This window comes from Orbicella franksi, chromosome 9, assembly GCF_964199315.1.
Source record: "Orbicella franksi chromosome 9, jaOrbFran1.1, whole genome shotgun sequence".
NCBI lineage: Eukaryota > Metazoa > Cnidaria > Anthozoa > Scleractinia > Merulinidae > Orbicella > Orbicella franksi.
The window spans coordinates 10,464,362-10,486,331 of NC_138153.1; the positions used below are offsets into that span (position 1 = coordinate 10,464,362).

A 21,970-nucleotide genomic window follows, 5' to 3' on the forward strand; every position below is an offset into this window, starting at 1 on the left:
TACGACTGGCACACTGGGTTCAACACTCCACAATTTAATTCTTATTACTTCGTTTCAGTGCATGGCAGATGGAGCTCTTGGAGCTTATGGTCTCCCTGTGATAAAGTCTGTGGTAAAGGCGTCAGTGTTCGAACTCGTTCTTGTACAAACCCGCCTCTCTTTTATGGGAACGGTTGTGGTACCCATCATTATGAGTCAAGGGAGTGTGCTGTTAACAGATGCCCGGGTTAGTACCATGTCTACCTGTACGCATGTCTGCCAGTCAATCGGTCGTTCAGTCAGTGTTTCTGTCACTCAGTCAGTTTGTCAGTCTGTCTGTTTAACCGTCCGTCCGTCCGTCCGTTATTAGTCATTCATTCATTCGTTCGTTCGTTCGTTCATTCATTCATTGAGTCAGTCACTCAGTCAGTCAGTCAGTCCGTCAGTCAGTCAGCCAGCCAGCCAGCTAGCCAGTCAGTCAGTCAGCCAGCCAGTCAGTCCGTCAGTCCATCAGCCGGTCAGTCAGTTTTTCAGTCAGCCATCTCATATAAACTACCTAAGAAATTAAAATAACAATTTATGAATTAATAAAAAGAGAAGATACTACTTAACAAATATATAGATGTATAATACCGGTACCATATACGTACGCGAGAAAATGTATATAGCGAAATGTCGCATACAGAGCATATCTTTAGCCTTTACTAGCACTGACTTACAGTCACAGGAGGAATTATAAATTTCACTTTACAGTGCACGGTGGCTGGAATGCCTGGGGTCCTTGGTCTACCTGTGGCAAAACCTGTGGGGGAGCCGTAAGAGAGCGTACTCGTTTCTGTACAAACCCACCTCCCTTTCATGGTGGACGGGGTTGTGGCACACACTATTACGAGTCCAAGGAGTGTGCTATAAATAAATGTCCAGGTGAGGGATAGCAATTAGATTGATTTTCTATAGTTATTGTAATTACCTGGTGCTTATCTAAAAAAAGTTGTATTCTAAACAGTCATGTACAATTCGCATCAATTGATGCCCGGGTGACAGGACATTTCTTCACTGGAGGCTAAAACTGTCTGAGCTTTTCCAGGACCACATATCCGTATCTGCGTAATGATATGGGACTGTGCCCTCCACAATCGTTCGCCCTTTGCTTCCTCCCCTATGGTTAATTTTTCAAGCATCCCACTTGACACTCTAGCCATACAGATTCCTTTTTGGGGGCAGCCTTTGCATTTAGTTCCAATATATGTTTTTATATGAAAACAACGTAGTCCATGGTAATTGGTCAAATTGGAGCAACTGGACAGAATGCAGCGTCACTTGTGGAGTTGGTGTAAGGTCACGCGAACGGCAGTGCGACAATCCCAGACCAGCCTATGGTGGAAGAACTTGTAAAGGAATTCACAAGGACAAGAAGTCATGCAGTACTGGTGAAGTTTGTGTAGGTAGGTGTATAATTAAACCATGTCCACATGACGTTTAATCCTCATAATCGCCATCTACATGTATGTCAGTATATACCTGTATATAGAATGGAGGGAGTACAGAGAAGAAGGAACTGTTCGAACGAGACTACGCAAGACGAAACAACAAAAATAATAACAAAAGAAAACAAAACAAAAAGAAAGAAAAGGAAATTAATATTCAACCCCCTTTAGATTTGAATAAGCGATGACTTATTCCCTGAAATATTCATCTGTTGATTCATTATTAAATATTACATTCGGTGATCTTTACGGCCAACCATCATTATTGGCAAAGTAGGTATAGAGATCGCATGACAAACGTTGGCCCAAAACACAATGGGACCGCAGAGGTCTCCAAGCACTTAAGTACGAAACTAAGTGCCTGATTTATTTTAGTTTGCTTGGCTTATGAAACTGAGATAGAACTCTAACTTAACACCACGCAAGGATTAACTACAATCACGATGGGCTCCTGCTATAACCCAGGTTTTAACAAGCCCGATAAATAAAGTTGTTTAAAATCAACAGGCAGTAGCTAACTTTCGAATACTTAACGATCTTTATTTTAAAATTGATATAAAACAATAATAGTAAAATAGGTATTACGTGTCCCATTCGAAAATGACATGGCTAGTCGAGTCGGGAGGAAACAAAATGATGAGCTCAGTGAATCGATATCTGGGTTCTTTTTAATTATTTTTGTTCCTTTTACAGCTGGAGTTGGTTGCTATAACAGCTTTCCTTCAGATAGACTAGGAAACTTCACTGATGAGATCCAGTGGTCCGGTCTCTTTTCGTCACAGATGCAAAAGATTGTAAAGAAATGCGCTCAATTGGCGGCAAAGAAGCGAAAGAGATTCTTTGCGGTGGAAGATTTTGGCAACTGTCACGGAGCTCGGGTGTTCTCCTCTGGCAGTGAATCAAAAGGAACCCGGTGTATATTTGGTGTAGGTGTTAAGAGTCATTTCTTTGTATACGAAATTTCCTTGTAATTGATACCGAACTCAATTGTGGATAAAAGTAGTATTAGCGAAACAAAATGCGATAAAAAATGGAAACTGAATTTTAGCCATTTGTAAACTTGAAAAAACACTGATGATTAATCGATGAAATTTTCTGTACTCGTAACTAGATTTGTTTTCCTTTGTGTGTGTTTGATTCGATTTCATTTTTAAACCATTTTACAAATTTATTGTGAGAATAAATAAAACATAAATACTTCGTAATATAAATTGTGCACATGTTCAGTTGCTTTAACTGACGTAATGGTCCGAGGTTAGAAGTGAATGACGGGAAGATAAAAGCGAACTTTGGGATTAAGAACGAGAAGACTAGTACAGCGACACAAAAATTTGTATAAAAAATAAATACACAGATAAATAAAAACTACCCTGAACAAACCTTTAATATTAACGTAACACTCAACACCCTAGCAACTCAGTAACTCTTCTGCTCGATAAACGAGGGACTCAGCAAAATTTTAAGCTCGACTTACTCACAGCTCTGCAAGCATTGGCTCGAGAAATGAGACATGCACTAACTCTTTGTCGCGGCGCACGAGCCAGCTGTTGTATTATAAATCAGAGTGTGAATGTACTTCGATGATCTCGTCTAGCACTTCGAATTCTGGAGATCCTTTTTCCTCTGTTGCGTGTCCTGTTAGAGATTGACTTGGTTATTTTGTGACATGCTCCGAGACTGCGCTCTGCCTGCGGTCTTAGTTTGGAAGAACATGGCAGTTTTAAATAGCTGAACTGATATTGGCATTGGTAAATGTCAGGGTCGTAGGGGGAAACCCACATAACTTGCCTCAGTCATGTTTTTCGTTTCTGTTGTTTATAGTCGAGAGTAATGATAACACCCCGAATACCTTTGAAAATAATTTAACCAAGTACATTGCCTCAGTCAATATTTTTCTGGCCACGGCCCTGAATGTTGGAAGCAAAAACAAAGCTTAGACAGTACGACTCTAACATAGTGCAAAAAGTGAAATAACACTCTGAGAAATTTGATGTGAGCATGCCATATGCGTTTGCCGTGCAATTGATGAAGTGTTCAAACGGCCTTAACGCTAACATTTTCGAGAACAATGTTGAACCGATGTTGAATGTTGAAAGTTTTAAACCAATTTAGCTTTAATTTAATCATTTAAAGGAAGCTTCCAACATATTTCACACTCTCGGTGAATAAGTTGAAAACCCAACCTCGTTCCCAGGGTCTCTCTTCTTCCCGTCCCCTGGGAACGAGGTTGTTGAAAGCCCTGTTCGAATGCTCCTGAAATAGGCTATATTCGTATTCTCGGTATTGGACTGGAACTAGCTTGCAACGGAGGCTCATGCGGGGGAATATCATTAAACAGAGATCAATACCATTTGCATTTGAAAAGACTCCCTGCATCGGCCTCAGTTGCAAGCTTGTTCCAGCCCAATACCGAGAATACGAATATGGCCTATTTGGTTCAACCATAGTTAATAGAGGGGACTTGTTATGAAGCCCGGCAAGCATCAAAGGAGCAAACAAAGATGCCAAGATTTCTGTTGGAAGGTCCACGATCGTGCACAATCTTTTGTTTTGCGCTCATACACTATGCATGAATTACGTAACCAAAACGCTTCTATTTGGTTAGTTCCTCAGTACGGAGTAAACAACTATTGTGTTCTGTGCACGATCAAGGCCAAAAAAGCGAACAAAAACGTACAACAAAGAACTTTGTTGGGTTTCATAACCATTCCCCTCTATTGTTCAACAAAGGGTTGAACGCATGTTGAAGCACCTTAAACGGGCCTTTAGTGTTCAGTGCACTTGTTCGGCTATAAATGGTCATAAATCAAAGTCTTGAAAATCGTTCATACTGACTCCCACAGGAGATCAGGGGAATACTAATTCTCCAAAACAGTGAACAAATCATCAAGCTCGTTCCCAGGGCCTTTTCCCTGCCTAGCCAGAAAACGATCACTGATCAAGAACTTGACCAAAATCACGCCGTAATTTCTACGTAATTCTGGTTTACAATGACTACAACTTCCTACATTTTGCAAGCAACAACATTGAAAAATGTGCCGTAAGTCTTATCTTATAAAACTACCTCTACCAAAATAATTTGCCGTGAAAAAAGAATTAATTAATCACTGTGTATGAAATGAGGTTCTTTTTTTTTCTGAAAATCCGTGCTTATTTGCTTCTGACATTATCCCTTAATCCGCGGAATTTTCACAAACAGACCTCTCTTGATACCCACGTACCGGTGACGAACCAAAACGTACCCGCCACGTGAGAAGAGATCGAGATTTTCACTAGAAATTTACACTTTCGCACATAAAAAATCGACAGAACTTGCACAGTGGATACAATATATACCTACCTCACCGGTGTGGGACCTCTTATGTTCTTCTAGCCTCCATTTCTTATTAAAACTCTTCCCACATTCCTTACAAGTTCTACATGCCATTAGGGACAGCGCGTCTCCCAACCCCAAAATGCTTTGGAAACGAAAGAATATCGAGGTCGAAATGTATTATGGACCAAAATATAACAAGACAGCGGGAACCTGGTCTCTAACATTAGTAGGCCTGGTTAATTTTATCATTTTTAGCGGGTAAGGTAAATACTGAATAAAATTTTTCACTTGAATTGCTCCAAGCATTGTTCAATATTTATGTATAGAATGATCCTTGCAAAGTTGAGCCGTCGACAGGGCAAATCCAGCGCTTACAATACTGAGATGAGGTGGTTTTCGAAAGCTTTTCGCCAGCCCAAAACTCGGCGAGAAATCGATCGAACGGGGTTGGTAACGTTACCTGACAAATAGGGGCGTCTGACATATAGGGGCGTCTGACATATAGGGGCGCTATATCAAAATACCAAAAGTTTATCATTACCTCTGCATGGTTAATGTGTCACACTACCAATAAATGGTTTAAAATGACAGCTTTGGACTTATAAAAAAGTGTTAAAACGACAGCTTTTGACTTCTACGGGAAGGAAAAGACTAATAATGAATTGGTTCGCTGAGTTGAGGTTCGAAGAATGGAGGTGTCGAGAAAGATCCACTTAGATCCACTGAAGAAAGATCCATCTAGATCCACTACAACGAATGCTTTCTTTGTCAGTATTTGTTAAGTCCTAAACTTTCTAAATTCGGAATATTTTTCAGGATTTCATAATTCTTAAGAGAGTCATAAATGGCCGAAGTCTCCTCCTACATGTATTGCGACTCAAGTTCAGTAAACTTTAATTTGAATGGGGCGATCTGTTCCTGAAATTGTCACAGAATTGTTACAAACAACTTAAGCCACGCGTTTTGGCAAATTCATGAATGCTTCATGTTTTCAAAACTGATCAATCTATCGCGTAGTCTCTTTCGCAGCCGTTGTTGCGAAGGAATCTACATCGTATCTCTCACGGGAAAAATACAATACATCGTTTTCAATGTCACGCAATAAGAAAATAAATACAACACCATACAGTACTAGTGGATAAAGTCAAGAAATAGGTAAAGAAGATCATTATTTTTCGTACGGTTAGGTCTTTGCGTTTTCCTAAACTTAAGACATTCGTATAAATTTTTCACGGCTATCTTTAAAACGGGGAACGGGGAATCGGGGAATGGGAATGGGAATGGGGAATGGGGAATGGGGAATGGGAAATGGGGAATGGGGAATGGGGAATGGGGAATGGGGAATGGGGAATGGGGAATGGGGAATGGGGAATGGGGAATGGGGAATGGGGAATGGGGAATGGGGAATGGGGAATGGGGAATGGGGAATGGGGAATGGGGAATGGGGAATGGGGAATGGGGAATGGGGAACGGGGAATCTTTAAAATGGGGAATCTTTAAAAGCGGGAATCTTTAAAATTGGGAATCTTTAAAAGCGGGAATCTTTAAAACGGGGAATCTTTAAAAGCGGGAATCTTTAAAACGGGGAATCTTTAAAAGCGGGAATCTTTAAAACGGGGAATCTTTAAAAGCGGGAATCTTTAAAACGGGGAATCTTTAAAAGCGGGAATCTTTAAAATGGGGAATCTTTAAAAGCGGGAATCTTTAAAATGGGGAATCTTTAAAAGCGGGAATCTTTAAAATGGGGAATCTTTAAAAGCGGGAATCTTTAAAATGGGGAATCTTTAACGTGGGGAATCTTTAAAGTGGGGAATATTTAATAGCGTTAATCTTTACTGAAAAGTGAACAAGAATCTCTCAGTTTCCCACCGGAAGCTATTTATTCTCTCACATGTATCAACTCAACAGGTACAGAGACAGTTGTGGAATTTATTCATTGTAATTTTATTGCACGCTATTAAAGCACATCGATTTCGCGTGATAGTGGAGCGGTTCAAATCTCGATTCTCACTCTGAGATCCGCTAGACCGACCAAAGAATCTAACCGCCTGGATTTATCTTAACTCCGGACTGTGACATTTAGTTTCGCAGCGATGGATATTTGTCGTAGCCTTATCATGTGCTAATGGAAGGACTTCCGACTTAACGACAAATATATGGCAGGGAAAACACGTTTTTGATTGTCTAATCGATAAATCAACAGTCCCCTCAGATGACGTCGCTGAAATTCAAACTACAAAACTATTAATCATCCTGAAATTTTACTTTCATGATGTGTAAGAGCAGCTGAAAACTAATAGTCATACAAATTTTTGCTCCAAGTGGGTTCTTGGTTTTGTAATAGACTGCGCTTGAATTTCTAATCTTTTACGTGACGCGGCATTTACATGACGGGCAAGAAAGCTGTCATGTTGGTTAAAAGAGTAACTTATTTCGGGGAATTTGGCTATCTGAACAGTTCATGTATTAGAAAAAGTATTATTTTTAAAATGTTTTTGAGTTCTTGAAGAGATAAATTCACGCTTTTGTAGCAAAACTCAGTGACAGATGTTTCTGTTGGTTTCCGGCCGCCATCCGGATGGGCGCCAGCATGGCGTCTCCATCAAAATCTGTATAAATTTGGGTAAAAAAATTCTCCGCATGTCTTGCGTAAGAAACATTGCTGTGACCTGAATCTTAGCGAAAATCATTGCATATTTACCTTCTTTCTCTTCAAGATTCTGGACTTTATCGTTTGAACTGTTTTGATTTTGATTTTGTTTATTTTGAATTGCATGACACTGAAAACCGGCAATAAAGCAATTCGATGCTCGATGCCCGAACGATGTGACGGCGAATTTCGCGTATAATCCGTCATTGCGTGCTTAATGATACCTCTTTCTACGCCATTCAGTCATGCGAAGACAATTTCAAAGTGCCCATTGCATTCACTTTAAAGAAGAAAGAATCGGTCGCTTTGAAGGTCTTCCACAGTTTAAGTGGAATGATCTCGGCGAACAAGATGTGATAGTCGTTTGAAGCCGTTTTTATCACAAAAACCAGGAACAAGGACGGAAAGTCAAAATAGTGGTTGACAAGAAATCACCCCCTTTTAATAAAGATTCCCCTTTTAATAAAGATTCCCATTTTAAAGATTCCCGCTTTTAAAGATTCCCCATTTTAAAGATTCCCGCTTTTAAAGATTCCCCATTTTAAAGATTCCCGCTTTTAAAGATTCCCCATTTTAAAGATTCCCGCTTTTAAAGATTCCCCATTTTAAAGATTCCCGCTTTTAAAGATTCCCCATTTTAAAGATTCCCGCTTTTAAAGATTCCCCGTTTTAAAGATTCCCGCTTTTAAAGATTCCCCGTTTTAAAGATTCCCGCTTTTAAAGATTCCCCATTTTAAAGATTCCCGCTTTTAAAGATTCCCCATTTTTAAAGATTCCCCGTTCCCCATTCCCCATTCCCCATTCCCATTCTCCGATTCCCCGTTCCCCGTTTTAAAGATAGCCAATTTTTCACAGAACTTTATGGAGCCCACAGTACGGAAACGCCGTGTTGGATTACCTTCGTGGTCAACTAAATATGACGGCCGGAAATACTTTAAACATCTGGAACTTACTTTGGCTATCTAGGCGATCGATTATCTGTATTGAGCAAACGAGCATTTGGATTTAAGCACATTTCCTAATGCTCCAACTTCTAAAAAGGCTAAAAAACTTGAGATAGTTATATATTTTTCTACAAACGCGATCGTAGCTCCATGTCACGCTCCACTGCCATCAAAATACTCTGTTTGAATTGTAAACAGATATAAATTTACCATCTCTTATGCCTGGCTCTCAAGTTTTGTCTACGTACACGTATTTAGAGAGGTAAGATTCGAGGCGTTAATAATTCCCATTTACGGCAAACAGCATATATTAATGTTTTGGCATTTCTCTTGTATACTCCGACATATAAGGGCATATGACAAATAGGGGCATCTGACATATAGGGGCATCTGACATATAGGGGCATCTGACATATAGGGGCATCTGACAAATAGGGGCGTCTGACATATAGGGGCAGCTGACATATAGGGGCGTCTGACATATAGGGGCAGCTGACCAATAGGGGCGTCTTACAAATAGGTGCATCCGACATATAGGGGCATCTGACATATAGGGGCATCCGACAAATAGGGGCGTCTGACATATAGGGGCAGCTGACATATAGGGGCGTCTGACATATAGGGGCATCTGACAAATAGGGGCATCTGACAAATAGGGGCGTCTGACATATAGGAGCGTCTGACATATAGGGGCATCTGACAAAAAGGGGCATCTGACATATAAGGGCGTCTGACAAATAAGGGCATCTGACAAATAGGGGCATCGGACAAATAGGGGCATCTGACATATATAGGGGCATCTGACAAATAGGTGCATCTGACAAATAGGGGCGTCTGACAAATAGGGGCGTCTGACATATAGGGGCGTCTGACAAATAGGGGCGTCTGACAAATAGGGGCGTCTGACATATAGGGGCATCTGACAAATAGGGGCATCTGACAAATAGGGGCATCTGACAAATAGGGGCATCTGACAAATAGGGGCATCTGACATATAGGGGCATCTGACAAATAGGGGCATGTGACAAATAGGGGCATCTGACAAATAGGGGTATCTGGCGAATAGGGACATCTGACAAATAGGGGCATCTCACATATAGGGGCATCTGACAAATAGGGGAATCCGACATATTGGGGAGTCCGACATATATGGGCGTCTGACATATAGGGGCACATGACAAATAAAGGGAATCCGACAAATAGGGGCGTCTGACATATAGGAGTTTCTGACAAATAGGGGCATGTAACATGTAGGGGCTTCGGACATATAGGGGCGTCTGACATATAGGGCCATCTGACAGATGGGGGCATCTGACATATAGGGGCGTTTGACATATAGGGGCATCGGATTTAAGGGTCAATAGCACATCCGAAATTCTCTGTATAAATGTGAGCTGTTGCCATGCCAAGGCAGGCCTTTTTACACCTTTTTGCTTCTATTACAGCTGTTTTAAATATAGCTCTGATCACTATTAAACTATACAGCAATAAAAGCAGGGAATTCCATTGATAGTTGACTTATGTTCCATAGAAGGGATCATCGTAATCGGCGTGGATCATATATGTTACAAACTTCAAATGGTTCTTCTCACCATGCAATATAGTATATGTATTCGTATAAATCAGTATTAAGTATTTACACCACCAGTGTAAGTCAACAGTGGATTAAATCCTTGATCCCAGCCGCTTTCGTACGATTACTCATTTATTATGTAAATTTCAAAATCAGGAAACCGCCTGAAGAATGGACGCCAAATTGGCCTCCTCTCCGCCAAACTTAGTAAAGTAGTAATTTCTTAGTTATATCATAAGTCCAAGAATGAATGAACACAACAACGAACGAACGAATTACAGAAGATGAAATGCTGTGGGGATTTCAGGGGTGACAACTTGCCTTATTTTTGTCAGCTGCAAAAAGACATCAACTACTTGTGAAGTCAGTCACCACATGATTGACTTATGATGTTCACAACAAATGAACATTGGATCTGTTTACACTTATGTCCAGCAGCAAGTATTGTGTATCAAGTAAATACATATACATCGTATTTCTAAAACAATAAAGAAGTTTGGGCGTTCGCAGCAATGGGTCACATGCCAGCAGTATTTCAATTTTTGCGTCATCGGATTTGGTTCTAAGCACCTTTTACGATGTTGTAATTAAGATCAATGAAAACTATCTTATCGCTTCTAAAATTCCTTTGAAAATGTTACCTATTGTGCTCGAAAAAGACAATCAGCCACTATTTTTCTTTTTAACTTGATTTCATTACAAATATTGTTTTCTAAAACCCCCATTTACTTCAGTAAGTGTTAATTCAGTTTAACTTGTCTCTACATAAATTATATGGCTTCTTTAATCAATTTCTTTAATTACTTTGAAGCCAACACGAAATATTCATTTCTAACTGCCTAACTAAGTTAATGAAATATTATATAATTAATAGGTACGGTAAATATTAAAAATCAAATGTCATTCTAACGTGCAAAGTGTAAACTTCAAACAATAGACAGGACAAACACGAAAATGGCCGTTTTTTTTGTTTCGCAGAATTTGAAAAAAAAATGCTTTTTATTGTTATGATCGTTACCATTATCTTATTGTTTGAAGTTTACAGTCTGGACATTAAACGTAATGGTGATTCCAGGTTGTGGCTGTGGTTGTGGCTTTGGTTGTGGCTGTGGTTTGGCCTTTATGTGCTTCAACTTTTTTTGCCGAGTTCTGTTGGCTCGGCACTGATAAAAGCGGTGGCCCTTTCGGCCACAATTCCAGCATTTCCCTTTGTTTGCCTCTGGAAAATTGAAAAGATTTATTTGCTATTTAGTACTATTTCAGAGGCAGCACAAACTGAAGCCCTCACTGGGGTGATTTTATGGTTTTCCCGACGTTTTCGCTATAGGTCTCTATAAGCAATAATCCTTCTCGCTTTGTGCTTCACAACCGAATGTGCGGTGATCAATTGGACTATTCCTATCTTGCACATCAGTTTGCGATCTCAACAGAAGGTTCGTGGTTTTCGAGTCCGTATCGTAGACTTGCTATTATTTGTAAGTTACTTTTGCCAGGACTATGGTGCTTGTTTCCCGCCAAATTGTCTGTCAATATCTAAGGTAGTCAGTTCCCCATTCTAAAAAAAAAAAAAAAATCTTCGGTTGTTTTTCTGTTTTTCTGTTTAATAAAATTAAACCTATAGGTCATCTGACAGGATATCTAAGGAGGCGTTCAGGCGTAGGTTCTGGAAAAAAAGGTCTCTTATATGCCTAACAGTAGCATCGCTGCACAAACGATGCTTCTGCAATATGAGCTAAAGTGGTTTACCTCTATCTCTTTTCCGCCTTTCTTCAATTAACGTTTTCCTACCCTCCTTTCTTCGTCGCTCAACTTCGTCCTGCTGACGGTTTCTTCGCGCCTCATCTAATGATCACAGGGAAACTTATCAATGTGGTCAACTAAGCATATATAGTCACCGAATAAACACTTAGGGAAAATACGAAATTGTCATACAAACTACCTGGCAATGCACACTCGTAGCCTGGACCTTCACTTTTTTTTTTCAGGGCCTTGAAGCTCTTGCCTGGCTTACCCTTTATGAGGCCCGGACTGCTGAGTAGCTATGTACTGTCCTCGTCGATTTTCATTTTGGGTTTTCACGAAATTTCAACTTCCACTATTACAACGCAAGGAGCATGGGTAATTTTAATCTCGCAAGAGCGTAATTAAATGAAGTGTGCTGAACAGCTTCCGTCTACTTAGTTAAGTATTTCAGAAGTCACTGCTATTCCTCTCATCTTGAATTAAGTAATAATACGTATTCTACTTGATACAAGTAAAATATGACAACCATTGTTTACCTCTGTCAAGACCAAAACGCTTGGCCCTCTCTTGTAGTCTCCTCTTTTCGCGGTCTTCACGACGGGATCTACGCTCATCACCTAACGATCCCCGAAAAAAAAAATCTATCAATAGACTAAAACAGATGTGATGAGAAAAATATGACCTTGGCGACGAGTTCAGCTGAGAAGAGTATGAATTGGCAACAACTAGAGTCACTGTATTCTACTTCAGTGCCAGAAAGTTGAATCAACATTGCTATAATTTAAACTACTGCATTGATTAGTGCTGCATTGCCTAAAATAAGTTTAACATATTCTTACTTTCACGCGCTTGGACTCCCGACATTTCCGAGGTCTTGCTTACCTGAAATAAAGACAATTTGAAATTGAACTTTTCGATTTGTTTTTCCTTGCCCGTTAAACATGTCTTTCCTCTTACATGCAAGGCATGGCAGGCGTGCATAATCCATCATGCGGAATGGTTGCACGGTCTTGGTCATTCACCATTGCAATGCTTTTAAAGTGTGATCAAGTCTGCTGTTCTTCTCAACTGAAGGTTAATTAAGGCACTTCAGGAGTCAACATTATTCTGCTGTTCTTCTCAACTGAATGCTAATGAAAAAACTTCAGGAGTCAGCACTATTCTGCTGTTCGTCTCAACTGAAGGCTAATTAAGCAATTCAGGAGTCAGCTATGTACACTTTTCCGCGTTTTCGGCATTCTGCTGTTCTTCTCAACAGTAGGCGTGCCCTTACTACATACATCAAAATAATGCTAAAAAGGAGGGAAACCCTTAACACTTTGCCGTAAGAACAGTGACCTCGTTTATTTCTACATTACAGTAAGGTTTTGGTAATTCGGCCTGTTTACTTTTTACACACTGGATAAGACGTTTTCCAATCTTTTTGAATAACTTACCGTGGGGTTGTTGAGATGTAGAAATTGCACCTTGTTCACCGTGTGCCATTTCATGTATGACAACACTCAAAAATGATGCATCTGTCTCTAACTCTTCGTGAAAGATGACAATGTAGAAGTCGTACTTAGGGTTGTGGAGATAATGCGTACAACCAAGCTTCCTAGTCGTGTCTTTGGTTACGCTCGCGTGGTCTTCAGCAGACATACATCCGATGTGAGTTTTGCCATCCGGGAAAGGAAAGTCTTGGTAAATTCCAGCAATTGCCGTGTACAGCTCTTGAACGCGCTTACTTTCCACTGGGTAATTTGCTGCCACACGCCGTAGTTGCTGCACTTTGCCTTCGTTTTGTTTCCTTTCAGTTTCCTTCTTTTGCTCCCTTTCGAAGACATCTTGGCACGGTTTGCACCGCCACTGTGCATTGTTAAAATTACCCATTTCGCACTTACCGTGAAACCAACGTTTGCAGGCAATACATAGCACCATCTCATTGCCATCGTCAGGCATTCTACAGTGACAGTGAACAGGACAGCGCCACTCATAAAGAATATCCGTGTCTGTTTTTTGGAAAGTGCTGCAGGCTTTCTCGACGAACAAAGCCACGTCTTCTTTTTCGAAGCTATTGAGTAACTCTTGACGCATTATTTTTTGATCAAAACGCTCTCTCGCTGGATCTCTTCCCACGCACAGCAATGTCGCAAAGGCTATTGCAAATAAACCACAGTCATTCCCTCCTTCCTGTTGTTGCACGTCGTCAACCAAAAAGGTTACATCATTGGGAGGCTGCATTATTTGGCAAACGCTCTGTTCAACGCGTATGGGGTACCTAATCTTTGTATCTTTATTTTTGTCCACCCCGTGAAGGCTATCGTATATGGAGACTTCTAACCTTAGATTTTGCGCATTAGACAAAGTTATCCAGTGGTTGCCCCGCACATTTACAATTTGTACAAATCCGTCTATAGAGAGCGAATGGGGAAAACCATCTTTCTTTGCCAGACCAGACCGGCGAAATTCGGTGCTATCTTCCTCATCAGTTTCATTGCCGCATTGATGACTCTATCATTTATCCAGTAGTCATTCATGATGAGGTATTTGTCCCGATTCTTAAGCCCCAAATCTTGGATCCAGTAACAATCTGCCAAAGATAGCGGGCGCTGTAAAGTTGTATCAACGTCAATGGGGCCATTCTGACTGCCTAAGACTGATGACTGGGGTGATTTAGGTTTCATCTTTTCCGTAGTGGCTTGTTGGTTATCATTGGGTTGATCTTTTGTACCCGCGACTGATGCCTTGGAAGATTCAGGTCTCGTTATCTTCGGAGTGGCTTGTTGGGCGGCTGTTGGTCGATTCCCTGAACTTGAACCTCATGGGTCGGACGATTCAGGCTCCATCTTCTTTGGAGTGGCTTGTTGGTCAGCTGTCGGTTGATTTCTTGAACCTGAACATGGTGGGTCGCACGATTCAGACTTCATCTTCTTCGGAGTGCCTTGTTGAGCATCGTTTGCCATGTCACCTGCAATATTCCGCTTCTGATGCCCCTTCCTCTTCACAACTATTTTGCTCATTTTATCTAGGACAGCGCGACCGTTTTCATCTACTTTGATCTGGTGTTTAAAAGCAGCTCTAAGTCCGTCTTCTTGACGTCGGTTGATCCTTTCATTATGAAAGTCAATGTTTGAACGAAATAGAAAAATGTGGTTTACTGGTTTCATCTGGTTTAAATATCTAGTGTCGTGATTGTATAGGAGATGGAGCTGCTCATCTTTCTGCGTGTTAAGGTTTCCTTTCAATTCCTTAATATTCCTTACTCGTCTCAATGCCTCTTCATCTCTCTTTGCGTTTCTTTCGTGCAATCGATCAAAGAGACATAAATGCTTATCGCTTCCAGTCACGGGGTGCACCTTTGTAGTACTGCCTTTGTCATTGCCAGCTACGTAGTTGTCGTTTAACCATGGCAGCGATACTTCCAGTTTTCCTTCAAGTGCCTCTTGCACATTTTCTTTAGTCGGTTCCGCAACCATACCGTTGTGCGGGTTAAACATTTCTCTGTTTCTCTTTTGTCCATGTGCAACTAGCATGTTGGCCATATCACTTACCACGATATCTGGCTGGTGTGCCATGGACAAAATAAGATCAATGTAATCCCTTGGACTTTCTGCGCGCAGAACAAACTTCAAAGCATAGATAACGCCGTGCGGACGAGTCCCAGATACCCATCCACCAGAGCGACCCCAAATCTTGTTAAATGCCTTCTTAAACTTTTCGTCGTCCTTGGAAATGGCCTGCTTAATCTGCATGATGACATCCAGTTTTGATCCCTTCGGATGAGTACCAATTGACTGTGAGAATTTTTGTACTTCTTTGTAGGTGGAGAAGAAGAAGTCTTTCCTCTGAAATTTCTCTACACTCACTTTCCAGTTCGCCAGTGCTCCTGCTGACCTTTCTGTGCTCGGTGTTTAGCAGCAATGGTCCTTTCCTTGTATGGCGTCCGATGAAGGGAGACCAGAACAGGAGGTTAGGATTCACCTCAAATTCGGGAATTGTGCGATTTGAGAATCCTCGCAGAATCATTGAGAGCTCCACTTTGCCCCAGAAATCATCACAGTCTACGTAGTCGGCATCATCCACCTGGTAATTTTCCGGCAATTCCAAATTCGAAACATTACAATTAAATGCAACCTTTTTGTTCAAATCCATTATCAAAATTTTTGGATGGTATCCACATAGCGAACAGCTGTATTCATAGGAATGCTGACTTAAGCTATCAAAATGCAAGTTAGCATTAATGACATTTTGAGAATTTAATTGCTGACCTAGTTGGCTTTCCAAAACCTTCACGATACTACCAATGGGCAAATGCTCTTGTAAACATTGTCTAAGAAAGCGACAAACATCGAATCCTATTAGAAATGTATCATTGAAATATAGCTAAGTACAGTTTATAGGGGGTAAATGATTGAAATGAGAGACTCTTTCACACTAAGTAAAAAATACTCGGTTTTGCAGTCTGGGGACTTATGTCATTTTCCGTAATTGTCTTGCAAATGTAAATGGGCCCCGTTTTCATGGAGGAGCGCTGGCTAATTACAGTATACAGTGGGAAATGATTGAAATGACAGACCTTTTCACACAAAGTAAAATATCCGTACTTGTCTTTCAATTGAAAATGGGCCCCGTTTTCATGGAGGAACCCTAACTAAGTACAGTGTATAGAGGTCGAAGGATTCAAATGAGAGCCTTTCTCCCACAACTAAGGATCAGTACTTGTCTTTCCAATAAAATGGGCCCCGATTTGATGTGGGAGCGCTAGCTAAGTACATTATGTAGAGTTGAAATGAGGGACTTTTCAACCCAAAGTAAAAAGTCCGCAGTTGTCTTGCAAATGGAAATAGACCCCGATTTGATTTGGGAGCGCGAAGTAAGTACATTATGTAGAGGGCAAATGATTAAAATGAGAGATTTTTTGCACACAAAGTCAAAGATCAGTCCTTGTCTTCCAAATGAAAATGGGCCTCGATTTGATGTGGGAGCGCTAGCTAAGTACAGTATATAAAGGGCGAATGATCAAAATGAGCGACCTCGTCACAAAAAGTAAAAAAAATCCGTAGTTGTCTTTCAAATGAAAATAGGACCCGTGTTCATGGAGAAGCGCTAGCTAAGTATAGCATATAGAGGGCGTAAGATTGAATTGAGAGACTCTTGAACCCAAAGTAAAAAATCCGTAATTGTCTTCCAAATGAATATGGACCCCGATTTGATGTGGGAAGGCCGGGTAAGTACATTATGTAGAGGGCGAATAATTAAAATGAGAGATTTTTACACAAAAAATGAAAAATCAGTACTTGTCTTCCAAATGAAAGTGGGCCCCGATTTAATGTGAGAGCGCTAGCTAAGTACAGCATATAGTGGGCGAATGATTGAAATGAGCGACTTCTTCACAAAAAGTAAAAAAATTCCGTATTATGCTTTCAAATGAAAAAGGGCCCCGTTTTTATGGGGAAGCGCTAGGTAAGTATAGTATATAGAGGGCGAATGATTGAAATGAGAGACTTTTTCACACAAAGTCAAAAATCCGTAGTTGTCTATCAGATGTAAATGGGCCCCGTTTTGATGGAAAAAAGTAGCTAAGTACAGTTTATAGAGGGCGAATGATTGAAATGAGGGACTTTTTCACACAAAGTCAAAAATCCGTTGTTGTCTTTCAAATGTAAATGGGCCCCGTCTTGATGGGAAAAACTAGCTAAGTACATTTTATAGAGGGCGAATGATTGAAATGAGAGATTTTTTCACACAAAGTCAAAAATCCGTTGTTGTCTTTCAAATGTAAATGGGCCCCGTCTTGATGGGAAAAACTAGCTAAGTACAGTTTATAGAGGGCGAATGATTGAAATGAGAGACTTTTTCACACAAAGTCAAACATCCGTAGTTGTTTTTCAAATGAAAATGGGCCCCGTTTTCATGGGGGAGCACTAACAAAGTACAAAATGTAGATGGCGAATGATTGAAATGAGCGATTTCTTCACAAAAAGTAAAAAAATCCGTAGTTGTCTTTCAAATGTAAATGGGCCCCGTTTTGGATAGGAAAAACTAGCTAAGTACAGTTTATAGAGGGCAAATGATTGAAATGAGGGACTTTTTAACACAAAGTAAAAAATCCGTACGGTACTTGTCTTTAAGAAGAAAATGGGCCCCGTTTTCACGGGGAGCACTAGCTAAGTACAGCTTATATAGGGCGTTTGATTGAAATGTGACGCACAAAAAGTAAAAAATCCGTAATTATCTTTCAAATGTAAATGGGCCCCGTTTGCATGGGGAAGCGTTAGCTAAGTAGATTATTTACAGGGCGAATGATTGAAATGAGAGACTAGTTCACACAAAATAAAAAAACCGTAATTGTCTTCCCAACGTAAATGGGCCCCGTTTCGATGGGAAAAACAAGCTAAGTACAGTTTAGAGAGGGCGAATGATTGAAATGAGAAACTTTTTCACACAAAGTTAAAGATCACAAATTGTCTCAGTTTCAAATGTAATATGGGTGAGCATGAGCTAAGTACAGTAGCTGGAAGGCGCGCGAGATAGAAATGAGAGAATTTTCACATAAAGCTTCCGTTGGCGGGAATTACTCAATACAGAGTTTGTATGGGTGTTCAAACAGGGTTTTGTGACGGCGGTAGTAACTAGAACTGTCCGCTTACGAGAGTGACCACTTTCAAAAGATAATGAATGGCAACAGAATACATTTGTAGGAAAAAACTATGATGTCCGATAAACTCTTAAAAACCAACATCGCCAATATCTCTCAGTCCTATATGTCAGATGCCCTTATTTGTCAGATGCCCCTATATGTCAGATGCCCCTATATGTCAGATGTCCCTATATGTCATGTGCCCATATATGTCAGACGCCCCGATATGTCAGACGCCCCTATTTGTTAGATGCCCCTAATTGTCAGATGCCCCTATATGTCAGATGCCCTTATATGTCATGTGCCCCCATATGTCAGATGCCCCTATATGTCAGATGCCCCTAAATGTCAGACGCCCCTATATGTCGGATGGCCCTATTTGTTAGATCTCCCTATATGTCAGAGGCCCCTATTTGTCAAATGCCCCTATATGTCATGTGCCCCTATATGTCAGATGCACCTATTTATAAGACGCCCCTATTTGTCAGACGTCTTTATATGTCAGACGCCCCTATTTGTAAGATGCCCCTAATTGTCAGATGCCCCTATATGTCAGATGCCCTTATATGTCATGTGCCCCTATATGTCAGATGCCCCTATATGTCAGACGTCCCTATTTGTCAGACGCCCCTATATGTCAGACGCTCCTATATGTCAGACGCCCCTATTTGTCAGATGCCCCTATATGTCAGATGCCCACATATGTCATGTGCCCCTATATGTCAGATGCACCTATTTGTAAAAAGCCCCTATTTGTGAGACGCCCTTATATGTCGGACGCCCCTATTTGTCAGATGCCCCTAGATGTCAGATGCCCTTATATGTCATGTGCCCCTATATGTCAGATGCACCTATTTGTAAGAAGCCCCTATTTGTCAGACGCCCTTATATGTCGGACGCCCCTATTTGTCAGATGCCCCTAGATGTCAGATGCCCTTATATGTCATGTGCCCCTATATGTCAGACGCCCCTATTTGTCAAATGCCCCTATATGTCATGTGCCCCTATATGTCAGATGCACCTATTTGTAAGACGCCCCTATTTGTCAGACGCCCTTATATGTCAGCTGCCCCTATTTGGCAGATGCCCCTATATGTCAGATGCCCTTATATGTCAGATGCCCCTATATGTCAGATGCCCTTATCTGTCATGTGGCCCTATATGTCAGACGCCCCTATTTGTCAGATGCCCCTATATGTCATGTGCCCCTATATGTCAGATGCACCCATTTGTAAGACGCCCCTATTTGTCAGACGCCCTTATATGTCAGACGCCCCTATATGTCAAATGCCCCTAATTGTCAGATGCCCCTATATGTCAGATGCCCCTATTTGTCAGATGCCCCTATATGTCATGTGCCCGTATATGTCATCTGCCCCTAGGCCAGACGCCCCGATATGTCAGATGCCCCTATATGTCAGATGCCCCTATTTGTCAGACGCCCCTATATGTCAGACGACCCTATTTGTCAGATGCCCCTAATTTTCAGATACCCCTATATGTCAGATGCCCCTATTTGTCAGATGCCCCTATATGTCAGATGCCCGTATTTGTCAGATGCCTCTATATGTCAGATGCCCCTATATGTCATGTGCCCCTATATGTCAGGTGCGTGAGGTATACAAGAGAAATGCCAAAACATTAATATATGCTGTTTGCCGTAAATGGGAATTATTAATATCTCCAATCTTACCTCTCTAAATACGTGTACGTAAAACAAAACTTGAGAGCCAGGCATAACAGACGGTTAATTTAAATCTGTTTACACTTCAACCAGCGTATTTTTGATGCAAGTGGAACGTGACACGGAGTTGCGATCGCGTTTGGCGAAAAATATGTATCTAACTCAAGTTATTTAGCCTTTTTAGAAGTTAGAGCATTAGGAAAAGTGCTTAATCGTAAATGCTCGCTTTTTCAATACAGATAATCAATAGCATAGATAGCGAAAATAAGCTGCGTAATATTTCCGGCCGCCATATTGGTTGACCACGAAAGTAATCCAACACGGCCTTTCCATACTGTGAGCTCCGTAATTTCGTGCGAAACATTTCTACGAATGTCTTAAGTCTGGGAGAACGCAAAGACCTAACACTAAGAAAAATAATGATCTTCTTTATCTATTTCTTGACTTTATCCACTAGCACTGTATGGTGTTGTATTTTTTTTTATTGCGTGACATTGAAAACGATCAGTATTGTATTTTTCCCGTCATAGATACGATGCAGATTCCTTTGCAATAACGGCTGCGAAAGAGACTACGCGATAAATTAATCAATTTTGAAAACATGAAGCATTGATGAATTCACCAAAACCTAACAGCCCAGATCCGCGCGTGGCTTAAGTTGTTTGGATCAATTCTGTAACAATTTCACAAACAGATCGTCCCATTCAAATTAAAGTTTACTGAACTTGAGTCGCAATACATGTAGTAGACTTCAGCCATTTATAGATCTCTTAAGAATTACGAAATCCTGAAAAATGCTCCGCATTATTCATACTGAAACGTAGAAAATTTGTGGATCTAGTGAATGTAGATTTCTTGACACCTCCATTCTTCGAACCTCAGCTCAGCGAACCGATTTATTATTAGTCTTTTCCTTCCTCTGATAGTCGCTACTGATTAGAAGTCAAAAGCTGTCATTTTAACACAAACCATTTATTGGTAGTGTGACACATTAACCATGCAGAGGTAATGATAAACTTTTGGTATTTTGATATAGCGCCCCTATATGTCAGACGCCCCTATATGTCAGACGCCCCTATTTGTCAGGTAACGTTACCAACCTTAGTGAATCGATCGACAAATTCAAAGCCATGATCTGGGACAATCCTACTGACGATATGCTACCAAGTTATGGTAAGTTTTTTTAAAAGAAAAATTAAGAAATGACTTCATGTGGAGTGATGTCGTGATGTGTAGGCTTATTTTTCCAGGTATATCCTGAACTAGTACTGGAACCGGCTAAAATATGCAATAAAGTTTATGTAATTTTGAAGATAAACAAAACGAAAATGCGTGCACGGGCCCGAAAAAGTAAAATGATGTAAAATAGAAAATGGGATATGCTTAGTTTGTAGCTGAAAAAATGCGATTAGGGTTTTAGACATGGTGTCGAAGGGTGGAAAGGGGGTTGGGGGGGGGGGGGGTTTGGGGGATGCCATCTCCAATACAGTATCACAGTTTTGTTGAATTAGAAACCAGTGACGCTTAGAACTTTATAATCTTATATACATCTTTGTCCGCTAGCAGCCTACTCCAACTCCACTTTTTTAGGTCTATTACCCCACTCCCTTAGAAAATATTTAATAAAGCCTGATTGTGCTGAACGCTCAAAGTATAAGAGATCGTTTTTGTTTACTCTATCATTGCAGCTCTGTTTAGTTTTATTATCGTTTCTATCGTTTCATTGTTCGTGCCCTTTAATCATTAATCAGAGCGTTTTATATCATGTGATTTAGCTATCAATTTACTTTAAAAGCCAGCCGCTTACATAACTCACGCAGTCATCTCAGTATCGGGGTCATCCGAGTGTTTAGGAGTCAGGAGTTTGAGTTATTTTCTTGGAGTCTATGTGTTTACCTCGCTAACGCAGGATCAGACGTGAGTTTCTATTGCACATATTGATCGCTTTTTTGCTTTTTATGATTTCTATTTT

The 21,970-nt window shown here is 40.6% G+C and overlaps 1 protein-coding gene across 1 annotated transcript; it reads right to left on the reverse strand.

Moving 5' to 3' along the window:
- Window positions 1-10,879: 10,879 nt before the first annotated feature.
- Window positions 10,880-12,881, reverse strand: LOC145498125 (uncharacterized). Its single transcript, XM_081478006.1, has 4 exons — window positions 12,532-12,881; window positions 12,229-12,309; window positions 11,696-11,791; window positions 10,880-11,168 (listed from the first exon to the last, which is right to left on the reverse strand). The coding sequence occupies exons 1-4, from the start codon at window positions 12,671-12,673 to the stop codon at window positions 10,975-10,977; spliced, it is 513 nt and encodes a 170-aa protein (XP_081334132.1). The 5' UTR covers window positions 12,674-12,881; the 3' UTR covers window positions 10,880-10,974.
- Between the last annotated feature and the right edge of the window lie 9,089 nt (window positions 12,882-21,970).